This window comes from Apteryx mantelli, chromosome 5 (assembly GCF_036417845.1).
Source record: "Apteryx mantelli isolate bAptMan1 chromosome 5, bAptMan1.hap1, whole genome shotgun sequence".
Classification (NCBI taxonomy): domain Eukaryota; kingdom Metazoa; phylum Chordata; class Aves; order Apterygiformes; family Apterygidae; genus Apteryx; species Apteryx mantelli.
The window spans coordinates 68,914,560-68,927,216 of record NC_089982.1 but is presented as its reverse complement, the minus strand read 5'-3'; the positions used below and the strand labels follow the sequence as shown (position 1 = coordinate 68,927,216).

General features: G+C 35.4%; 1 protein-coding gene across 5 annotated transcripts in view; it reads left to right on the top strand.

The window, feature by feature from the left end:
* SLIT2 (slit guidance ligand 2) overlaps positions 1-12,657 on the top strand; it is a 257,918-nt gene that overhangs the window by 231,170 nt on the left and 14,091 nt on the right. For all 5 annotated transcript variants that reach the window (XM_067298185.1, XM_067298183.1, XM_067298186.1 and 2 more), the window contains 4 exons: positions 9,344-9,437; positions 11,309-11,446; positions 11,542-11,782; positions 12,013-12,143. In XM_067298185.1, the coding sequence (XP_067154286.1) occupies positions 9,344-9,437; positions 11,309-11,446; positions 11,542-11,782; positions 12,013-12,143 (604 nt within the window). The remainder of the gene's footprint in view (positions 1-9,343; positions 9,438-11,308; positions 11,447-11,541; positions 11,783-12,012; positions 12,144-12,657) is intronic.

The window sequence follows — 12,657 nt, the reverse complement described above, 5'->3', positions numbered from 1 at the left end:
CGAGTACTTTAATACTGCCTTCATTGTCTTTTTTTCAGCTGTATTAAAAATTTATGAAACCGCTGATAGGACAAACAAAAAGTTTTATGAAGGTCTTCTGAAATCTTTTTTCTCATTGTGTTTAAGACATACCTTGGCTCCGTTCTTATATATTCTGTTTTATAACACTGTGTTGCTTTAATTTCTTTGTTACATTATGGTACTAGAAATTATGCTGGAATATAAAATGGCAATCCTCTTGCTTATAATTTCTGTTAGATATTTAAAGGAAAAAAAAGAAAAAAAATCAAGTACCTGAAATGACCACAGTAAGCTAAGCTTATGGTGCAAGAAAGGTAATGGTGGAGGGGTTTGACCTTTGGGTATTCTTGATCAGAGTTTGTTTGGTTGGTTTGGGGGTTTTTTGGTTTGTGGGGTTTTTTTGTTTGTTTTGTTTTGTTTTTTTCCAGTTTCTGTCTAACTAACACTGATCTCACTAACGCAGAGGTATATAGTCTTTGGGTTTTCCTTTTCACCTTTTTACTTTCCAGAGGAGAGATCTGCTTTACTATCTCAGAGCTAACATAATTATAACACGTTTATGGAGTTTCATGCTTAGTTTTGAAAGGAAATGAGTCCCAATATCTTGTATTGTATTTGCCATTAAGTTAATTTGGTAAATATATTGTGCAGCGTATAAAACAATATAATATTTCACAAGTATTAAAAATGATTTTCATTATCCATGAAAGAGCATGTTGGTCAAGGATGCAATTATACTATCCATGTTGATTAATTTAGACATTATTCGTATCACTTAAATTCAGAGCCTAATTTTCCTCCGTAACTGATAGAGAGAAATAGACATTTCCAGAAAGTGGTTCAGACCGCAGATGTTACATGCTTAAAGTTGCATTCCATTTAGGCAGGTCGCTGTAGTTGCATTTTATTATTATTTCTTTGGACAGTGTACCCTCCTGTTTTTCTTTCCCCTTGTTGCTTCCTAAGTTATTATTTTTTCTACATTGTTCTGTTACTACCCCCCTACTGGTTGATTTTATAACACAGTGCTTGTCCCAAGATTGATTTAAAAAAAATGCAACCTCAATATAAATAAGCATAAAAGTTTTGTTCATAGTTGGTCTTGCTTTTAATACTAAACAAACCAAGCAGGTTAGTGATTAATGGACTGACATCTGTGTTTCATGGATAAAATTTGGCTTTACAGTTGTCAGAAGCACTATTATCTGCCTGTTGTCATTGATTTCTAGTAGTTTAAATTATAAATCTTTAGAATTTTCTCTTGTAAATTAAAAATAAGATTTTTTAAATAAGATATATTATATAATTATATATAATAAGATATATTATATAATTATATAAGATATATTAATTTATTAATAATTTTTTAAAATAAGATTATTTTCTATACCCATGAAAAATAGCTTTTCAAATGGGAAGTAAACTGAAGATGCTGCCATGTAGAGATTCAAGTCCTCATTTCAAGTTGAAACAGCTGTTACCTTTGTGTAATTATGCTTGCTGGTAGTTTAAATATCTGTTTTAAATGTGATTAAAGGTCAAAAGGGAATGAATCATAAACAGTTATAGTCATTGTAAATGTATGAAACAAGGGTGAATCATAACATGTTAAAATTACTGATTTTATCAAGAAAATATTCCTCACAAGCAAATTATCAAAGACCCAGGGGATGTGAACTAAGTACAGAACCAAAATTAAACAGATGTGCATGTGATATATACTTACATTACTTTTCCAACTGAACATGAAAGTTATTAATGGCCTACAAGTTACTTGTGGGATAAGTTAATTTTACCATGGCAGACATCTTCAGAATTCTGACAGTAGTAGGAAAAAAAGGATAATTTTAAGTAATCATCTCAGTTTAGGGGAGCCCAGATACAGACATATGTTTTATTTTTATATATTTCCCAACTTTGTTACATGGCCCTCTTGCTACCTTAATAAAGGAGCTGAGTTGTTAATACTTTCAATTCACTTGGTAATCAAATAAGTACATGCCTAAAATTTAAGTGTGCAAGTAATCTAATGCAAATCATGTCATATCAAACTTGATATATATATCTAATTATTTCATTATATCAGGATCATAATCCTCAGTCTTGTAAGAATTACAGATGTTACAACTTGATTAGGGTAAAAAAATATACCTCTGCTACTCTTGCTTTTCATCTTGCATAGCAAAATTTTCTGTTTCATGTTATTAATATAATCAAATGGCCATACTGTTCTGTATTTCAGAATTAAATAATTATGCCGCATTTTCACAAATGCTGAAGAGGGAATATACATGATATCCTTGGCAAGCTGAGTCTCTTACTACTTCAGTTTGATCACTCCATTAGGGATTCTGGATCATGATCCATCCTTTTGTTTTCCTAAATTGTCTTAAAGCTTCACAGCTTACCTGCCTAAGGTTACTATTTCTTTGTTGTTGCCAAACTGCATATGTAAAACAACCAGCTTTGTTAAACAACTAAATAAATAAGCCCCCATCTTGCACTGAGATCCACAAGAATGAGGCATAGTTCAACAGAGTTAAGCAATGGTGAAACACTGGAACAGTCCAACAATGAATCAGATCCAGAATTTGTCTGTAAAATTAGTTCCGACAAATTTTTCACGTTCTTGGTTATGAACTACATCCTGCTGTGACTGTGAACTTTTTTTATTTTAAGCAACTTTATCCATAATATAGTATATTTTTCTTTTTCTTTTCTGAACCGCGTGTTTAGCACTTTAGATACTATATCTATGTTGTCTACTGTTCATCAAACTCAAGACTTCATAAAAATGCAGCACTTTTCTGTATATACATTGATAAATAGCATTAACATTTTCCTACAGTCTACTGGCAATTTGAGTCAAAAGTAATTAAACAGTGACTCCCAGTCACAGACTCAGATGATAATACCTATTTGATAAAACATAAAGATTGAAAAAGTTGACTTACAGTATATGGCAGCCAAGCTGTGAAGCTGGAATAGACAAATATGTGCACATATAAAATCCAGCTATTTCAGTAATTATCAGTAGGTCTGCAATATATATTTGATATCTTTCTTTTGGAACAAGGGATAAGTCTTCTAGAAAAAAAAAATGGTTATGATAATTAAAACTGACTTTTTTTTCTTTTGAATTTTGTCCCCAGTTTTTATTCTAATATCATATTCAGCTTTGTGCTAATAACACTGGTGGTTTTAAGGTTGTTTCTTTAGTAAGCCTGTAATTTCTTGGTCAATGAATTATCAATATACTGTTCTATTCAGAATTCCATATCTGTCTGTGTTAAAGCTCTCCTCTTCATTCAGTAATATACTGGCTCATATTTCCTTATTTAACTGTATTTTGAATTTATTGCCCACTTATTCAAAATAACCATGATGTAAATCCTTTTTCACCTCATTGCATTGTTCCTTATTATTTGTTGTACTACCTGTCATATATATATATATATATATATATATATATATAGGCAAATACAGAATTAAGTTTTTCTGCGATTTATAATCTCATCAAATCATAAGAGTGAACCACCACCTGACCTATGAATCTAGCAAGCTTATAACTCTGATTGGCTAGGTAATCAAAGGTTACACACAGTTCATCATCTGTATGTAACAATGCTGTCTGGCTGCTTAAGTTTCAAGTCTAAAGACTCTATAGAGAGTCTTATGTCTCTATATATAGCTGTAAAATCTCAGTAAATGTTCCAGTCTTGACTGTGGAATGATCTGTTCATTCAGGCTGCACTGACCATGCAGAGTCAGAGTCCCACTGGTTTCAGGCGTACCCCTTGCCAGAAATGAGACTCCACAGATTAAGCAAGATATCTCATGCAAAGAATTATTGCTCTTTCTATTTAAATGTTGGAAACTTTTCATAGGATTTCTGACATTTTATCCACTGCTTATTTTGAAACAAACTAGTCTGTTGCCTATTTTTCTATGTACAGAAATCTTCCAGTCTTCAAAAATGTAATTACTTAGCCAAGCTCTTACAGAAGCCTCAGCTATAATGTTATTAGATGAATAAAAGAATGTGCACACACAACACTGATGTCAAGCTTCCTTGAATTCAGACATTTGTTTCACGTTCACTTTTTCTGAAGTATGGTTTTAAAAACATTGCATTATATTTTCCAAATTAGGTAACTCTCTAACATTTCCTTCCAATAAAACCAGGAGCTGACTATCGTTTCATTTCAACAAAGTGTTTCTTTCCTCTTCACCTTGTCTTGGTTAAATTCTGAATAACACATTGGTTATTCAGTGTGTCAAAGGAGATGTTGCTGTACTAGGAAGGTATTCTTCAGTGTCTAAGATTCCACATCACATAATTTTACTTACCTTTTCTATAAACTTTTTCCTGAACTGTTATATTTTGCTTATGGGAGAGCTCCACTCAGGATATAAATATGTTAATGGAACAAATTAAGAGCTTGTGTTTGGGTTATTTTGGTTTGTTCTTCTTTTATATATATTTTCACCCAGAAATTCAGTATCTGATTCACATATTTTGGATTCGATCCTAGATTTTTTTCTTGTTTTTCTTTTTCTTTATCCTATGGGCATATCTGTCATGAATTCTACTCTTTACAATGAAAGAGTTTGTACCTTCTGTAAAAACTGACTTTTTTGTTCATAGGGCTTTTTACATTCTCATTTAACTGCATGGATTGCAGTGTTTACCATGTCCTTTCCTTGATTCCTGTTTCCTTCCCTAGGCTAGTTGCTGAATGCTTCCTCCAATGATATAATTCTGATTTTTTTTTTTTAACAATACGTACACTTTGCAAATACAGGGGCATACTCTCCTTCCTTTTATGCTGTCTTGCTCAGCACATAAGTCCTGTCCTTTTAAGGCGAGGGTTGTTTTTTTTGAATATTCGTTTCTCTCCTGTTTCAGTCACTGCACCTTTGTACTGTGCAAACTGGAAAGTTTCCAGTACTCAGATCGTAGTCCGACCATAATTTCAGCAAAAGCTGATGATGTTTGCAAACCATTTGGCAGCAGTAGGCCTGGTAGTGTTGCATTATTATTATATAAAAGGGCAAGAAGGAGGACCCGGGGAACTACAGGCCAGTCAGCCTCACCTTCATCCCTGGAAAGGTGATGGAGCAGCTCATCCTGGAGGCCATCTCCAAGCATGTGGATGAAAAGAAGGTGATCAGGAGTAGTCAGCATGGATTCACCAAGGGGAAATCATGCTTAAGCAATCTGATAGCCTTCTATGATGGAATGACTGGCTGGGTAGATGAGGGGAGAGCAGTGGATGTTGTCTGCTGAGAAGGACCTGGGAGTGCTGGTGGACACCAAGTTAAGCATGAGGCAGCAATGTGCCCTTGTGGCCAAGAAGGCCAATGGCATCCTGGGGTGCATCAGGAAGAGTGTTGCCAGCAGGTCGAGGGAGGTGATTCTCCCCCTCTACTCAGCCCTGGGGAGGCCACATCTGGAGTACTGCGTCCAGTTCTGGGCTCCCCAGTACAAGAGGGATGTGGCACTACTGGAGCAAGTCCAGCGAAGGGCTACAAAGATGATTAGGGGACTGGAGCATCTCCCCTATGAGGAAAGACTGAGAGAGCTGGGCCTGTTTAGCCTGGAGAAGAGAAGACTGAGAGGGGATCTTATTAATGTATACAGATATCTTAAGGGAGGGTGTCAAGAGGATGGAGCCAGACTCTTTTCAGTGGTGCCCAGCGACAGGACGCGAGGCAACGGGCACAAACTGAAACACAGGCAGTTCCATCTGAACATGAGGAAAAACTTCTTCACTGTGAGGGTGACAGAGCACTGGAACAGGTTGCCCAGAGAGGCTGTGGAGTCTCCTTCTCTGGAGATATTCAAAACCCGCCTGGACATGATCCTGTGCAACATGTTGTAGGTGACCCTGCTTGAGCAGGGGGGTTGGACTAGATGATCTCCAGAGGTCCCTTCCAACCTCAGCGATTCTGTGATTCTGTGATCTTATGGCTTGAAATGGACATTTTTCAAAGCTGTAAGCCTGTTTCAATCTTAAAATTCCAGTCTGACTCACAGCCTGTGTGCAGGATTCCCAGCTGTAACTGGGAGCTGGGAATTAAGACTTTTCAAACCTCCCTGAGCTTTTCATGAGTTGATTGAGCTCTCAGTGATGTTCAGAAGATATTAGGGCCATCAGCACATGACTACTAAAAGGCAGTGTATTCTGACTAAGAGTATTTTCATGTCTTCATATTGATGTATTTTGTAAGAGTCTAGATGGGAAGGAAAATTGCACGGGATTAGACACTGCTCCATAAAGCTGTTGGGCACGTTTGGAATCCTTCAAGAAATATCAGAGGTCACTGTCAATAGTAGTCTAAGCCATGGCCCAATTTCTATCCCGTAGCAAAATATTCCGGTTCAATAAAGTTAACAGCAATGGTGAAATTGTTTGGTCCTGTTAGGCCAGTGCTAATTTGTCTTTTCTAGGTATTTGGGGGATTTTCCACTGTACTGTTACTGTAAATGTAACTGTAGAGAGAAAGGAAACTTCCAACCATGCTTGAAAGATAGGCTCAGTAAGTCTTTTTCAGAAAGTCTTTGATACACTGTTAGAACTGATAACCTTGGGAATGTTTAGAGGAATTTTTGTCCAGGTGTTAGCACCATTCTGTACAGCCATATTTTTATTACTTGTAATTGGGAGGGGTCATATATTTTGCAGCTCTGCAAGTAATTTAATACAGAATATACTTCAAAATAAGATATAGATATAGAGACACACACGTACACACATGTTTCTACCCCATAGGAATGCATGTAAACTAGATTTTTTAAAAAGTGATTTTTGATGTTTCTACTGCATGATCCTGAAAATCTGAATTCTCAATTCTCATATATATGTGTGTGTATATATATACACACATACACACACATACACATACACGCATAGACATATATATATATGTGTGTGTATATATACATATATAAATTACTTTTAAATGTTACTGGCCTTTTAATGGTCTACAGCCATTAAAACAAGTTTGCAAATTGACAACCGCTATGTGAATCTTATGCATGTGTTTGTTCAAACAAAACTCTTTCAAAAGAGAAAGCGATCTGGTTTGGTTTTGATATAATCTGGGATGCTAAGAATTCCTGGTATTTCAGGATTCTTTGTGCACTGACCCAGTCATAACAGTTCAGCATTTCTGGGCTAATAGGTCTATAGACAGGTTGAAGAAGCTTTGAGGATGGAATTAAAATCCTTTTTATTAGTCATCTTTAGTGTGCTGCATTTGATCTTCATTCAATTTCCTAAACATATTGACTAAATCACGTTGTTACTGACAGTTTTCCTGAGGACTAGCCTGTGCTCAAAGGCCATCGTCTTGTGTTAACTCGAAGATTTTTTTGGTTCTGTAGGGAAACTGCACTGTTCTCAAAATGGTAATGTGCCATCATTTTTTTTTTTTTAATCATTGTGTAGAACCAGTCTGGATCTTTTGGTCTAGGGTTTTCTGCTGGAAGGCTGCAAAGCACTTGTCTGGCTGGTTTTGGCTTCCCTTGTCATGCTTGAAGATGTGGAGGCCCCATGCCTTTTCATCCTTAAATATATGTTTCAGACATGTTTTATGCAGCACAACCATCTTTCACTCTGGTTCCGTTTTGGCTTTTTTTTTCTTTTTGATGTTAATGTGGACTGCTGCTTAGCTCTTTAAGTTTTATTTATTTGTCTGTCATTTGAAACAAGTTCTGCACGTCCTAAAAGATAAGTTCTGGAAATAACATCTCAAGTGCTGAGTAGTCATTGTTAGTGTTCATGATATAAAGTCTTACATACTGGTACTTAAGCACACTTGCTGTGGAAATGACACCTTTCTCAGGAGGCTCTGTTGAACCTGTCGACTTGACTTTTTTTAAAAAAGAGAGAGAAACACAGACATTTTAACCATCTACTTTTTTTTTCAGCTTATTATTATTTGTACTTCTGTTATGCTAAAACCCATTTGAGCCAGAGGGCAGGTCCTGTGTGGTGCTAGACACTCTGAGAACATGACAACGAGCAGTGCAGAATGTCAGATACCTTATTGCTTATATTAATGGCATAATAACACGAGTAGCTGAAGAAGTTGTTCACACATGTACACATGCACCTATGGGTATGTGCCCACTCCAAAAATTCCTTACAGATATTCCAGTAGATATCGGTTACTTAGTTACCTAAACTGCAGGCCACTATGGCACTCACTCAGATGAGTAAAACTGAGGGATACCAAATACTGTGTTTCTCTGGAGGCAAATCTCACCTGAGCAGTGCAGGCATCTGCCGCCACGCTCCACTCTTCCTTTCGGAGCACAGCTGTAGTTCTCTCCCTTTGCCCACTTGGCTTACTTGACAACTGAGAGGGGACAACCCTGCTCCTGCCATGGGTTCAGGGCCCGCTAGACCCATGAGTCCCTAAGTTCAACAGACACAGGCTTTACACCTGTGGATCGTACATATGTTCTTCATATGAATGCTGGAATAAGTATGCCTCTCTTATGAACTAGTGATACACTTAGAGAGAGCACTGTTCGTGGTATCTTCTGATTAGAGAGTTGGAGAACAAGACATTAGTTGATCTTTTTATGCACCCATTAGTGTTTACTTTTGATAAAATGCAGTGAAATCATATTTTAACCATTTTAAAATATTTTATGGACTATACAGCCCATGTTGGGAATTACAGCCACTGTTAAGCTTCCAGGAGAAGGGAAGTGTAGACATTTGACATTGTTGGGTTTTTTTTCTTTTCACAAAGCGGTTTATAGTAATTATGGTACATTAACAAATGCAAGAATCAGTGTGTCTTATTTAAAGACTTAAAGTAGAAAGCAAGTTTTCATTGTTGGATAATTGGAATTATATTGATACACAGTGATATTAACAACAGTTCTTTTCAGATAATTAGAATAATTAGTTCTAATACAAATCTGAATGTTTCTGCGTGTAATGTGTTCAGATATAAATAAGTGAAAAGCATATTGATGGCTTTTTTGTGTTAGTGAAAAGAGATTCATGCACTAGTGTTTTGCTGTACAGCATAGCTAGATATATATTTTAAACTAAAAAATATTTTATTGCAAAATTGTCATTTATACCCATGGATACTTGGCTGACTGAATTGAGGAAATTTTCTTTTGTAAAGGGAGTACCAACAAAAATTAAAATAGTAGTATTTATTGTTACATAATGAAGTATGGATGTTTTAGCATTAACAATTCAAGTTACAACAATTACTTTTAAGATAGAAACAGGTATTTTCAGGTCACTGTGGTATTGTTACTGAGCTAACAGCATTCATTGCATTTCAGGTGAGCTCTGTGAGGAGAAACTAGATTTCTGTGCTCAAGACCTGAATCCTTGCCAGCATGACTCAAAGTGTATCTTGACATCCAAAGGATACAAGTAAGTCTAAGATATTGTCACAGTCCAACTGCGTCTAAATTTCTGTTTCTTTATCCTGCTCCAGTTCCTTTGCTTTTGTTTTAGTAGAAGTCAGTTCTATTTTCAAAATACTAATTTCAATTATTATCAAATATCTTGGCAGAATAGGCCTGCTTATTTTCATGTAGATCTACGTTATTGCTTAAATGTTTCTTACTGAATTAACAGATCCTTATCCATTCCAATTCCAGTCAGATTTTAAATAGGAGCTAAGAAAAGTAGAGAGTTTAGTCTCTGTGCCAGTCTATACAACATATTTTTGGTAACTTGGACTGTAGGAAAATAAGTATATTTAATTGAAGTGGGATTATTTTACTCTTTTCTGAATAGTAATTGCAGAAGAGATTTATTAGTAAGGCACATTAGAAGATATAAAAATAAAGACATTCATCCCAAGGACAACTAATCTTTAATTACACAATATTATAACTGATAAAAATATGCTGATAAAGAAACACCTTAAAGTGTTTTTAATGGACTTTAGGCTAGTAAATTTAGGAAACCTGCAGCTTTAAACTGTCGTCATAAGCACCTGTTTTATGTGAGGTGTGCTCTTGTGCCAGACCTAGGTTATCATCTATTATCATTCCTACTACTTCTAAAGTTGCACATTATTTAAAATGTGGCAAAAAATATTCAAATATATATAATATTCAAATGAACGTGAAGTTGATAGTTTTAAACTGGAACATGTTTCAGACTTGTTGGATTGAAATTGTTGTGCATTATGTTTATTCATGTCACTTCAGTAAAACTAGTTTGGCATCTTATACTTTACTGCCTAGTTCATGTCTGCCATGTTACTTTTTGAGATTTTAAATCATAAAATAACACATGCAGTAACTTCAAGCATGTATCTCACTTAGTCAGCTTTTAAATAGTGTGCTTTATATTCCTTTTCCCTTTTCTTACTCATATAATTTAAAGTTTTTCATCTATTTAAAATCACTCTTGGTACTTTAGAACAAGTTTTAGATATTAAAGGAAACAAAACCAAGAAGAGGATCACAAGGTCTAATGAAATCAATTACATATGTCTTAATTAAAAAAAAATCATATGAATGCATGGATTTGTAATCTTTTCCATTCATTTTTCACAGAGTTCTAACTCAGTCTAATATATGAGAATTCCTTGCAGAAATGCCACTAGCATTAACAGTCAGAGTTGCATGGAAGGAAAACCAACCTTACATACTAGCTTGAGGATACACAGTTCAGTCCATTTTCTTTTGAGGGGCTGAGGGGGTAGAGGGTTTGTTTTGAGACTTCTGTTCGTTCACAGAATAGCTCATAACCATGAAGCTATTTATAGTGAATCCTGATGGTTAAAATCTAAGGGAAAAATTTGTATGTTTAACCTCTATACTTTATAAATGGAGTGTCGGTCCATTCACAGTTGTTCGGTAATTTACAAAGAAAATATCCTCCAGTGGATTATTTGTCTGGGTTTCAGTGACTGAGTATATTGCTTATTTTTAGTGTTCTGCATTACTCATAAATTCCAAGAAGAACTGTCAAAATGATTCACGAGGGCTCTCTAGATTTAAACCACAAATATTTGATATAATGTCAGATAATGAGTAAGCAAGTGTAATGGCAAACCTGTATTCATTACAATTGTAGATTCCCCATATAATAACATGATTAAGCTACATATAGCCTTTATACATATAGTCCCAGTAATGCATTGAATTACAATCTCTAATTTTAACTATATTACAAGAGATTTTTTCCTTGTGTTTTAAACAATTCAGGAGTTCCTTAACTTTGTCATAAGCATGCCGTATGGTAAAAAGGCACTGTGCTATTCCACTTGCTTTCCTGTTTCACAGATGTGATTGCACACCTGGATATGTAGGTGAGCATTGTGATATTGACTTTGATGACTGCCAGGACAACAAATGTAAAAATGGAGCACAGTGTACCGATGCCATTAATGGATATACATGTGTTTGCCCAGAAGGATACAGGTGAGAAAGATCTGAAGATAGTACAAACACATATGGCTTCCGTATGTCAAAGTCACAATTTTCTTGGAAATACTGATTTTTCTGTTTGTATTTAGTGGCCTGTTTTGTGAGTTTTCACCACCAATGGTTCTACCTCGCACCAGCCCTTGTGATAATTATGAATGTCAAAATGGAGCCCAGTGTATCATAAAAGAGAGTGAACCAAGATGTCAGTGTTTATCAGGCTACCAGGGTGAGAAGTGTGAAAAGCTGATCAGTATAAACTTTGTGAACAAGGAATCCTATCTACAAATCCCTTCAGCCAAGATACGCCCCCAAACCAACATCACGCTGCAGGTAAAATTGCATTGCGGATTCTGATCTTCAAAAACATGCAAGTGACTCTTCATAGTGTGGAAAAGTAGCCAAAGTTATCAGTGGCTCACTTAAAGAGCTTTACACTCTTTACAAGAATTTTATAGTGAAGTAAGAGATTATATCAGTAAATTCAGAGATTCACTTAATAGAGCATTTTAATTTAATATTTATTTTTAGTTACTTTCTAAGTGTTTCTTTTTTTTAACTAGATTGCCACAGATGAAGACAGTGGGATCCTGCTGTACAAAGGCGATAAAGATCATATAGCAGTAGAGCTGTACCGTGGTAGAGTGAGGGTCAGTTATGATACAGGATCTTATCCAGCCTCTGCTATTTACAGGTGAACCTGCATAAAACAAATTTCTAACAGAAACAAAATACGTATTAATTCCTTGTATTAAAGTCACATTTTTTTCAATAGATAGTTAAAGAGAAGATATGCAAATGTAATGTAGTGTCAGACATTTTGTAATTAAAACATACTGCCAAAAGACATGATTTTGCTTGGAAAATAACACTTACGCAAAAAAGTTGGAAAGATGCTATATTATTTGTTGAATTAAAACTGACTGAGAGGTAGCTTTCAGCAGAGAATTTATACATTTGTGTTCTACTAGAACTCACACGTGGAAGTGCTACTTTTTTTTTTCCTGGGCGTTACTGTCAAATAATTTCTTAGCTGCAGAGTAGTGTAAAGTGCAGAACTTCACAGCATAAGCAGAAATGAAATGGCAGTTTCTCTTCTCTTCTGTGTTAGGCAGTCATAAAAAGTGGGACTTTTCCCTTCCCTGGATTCTGAGGAGAAACCTAAAAATTAGATTCTGAGAAAAAGTGCGAATCTTGAAAAAGATACG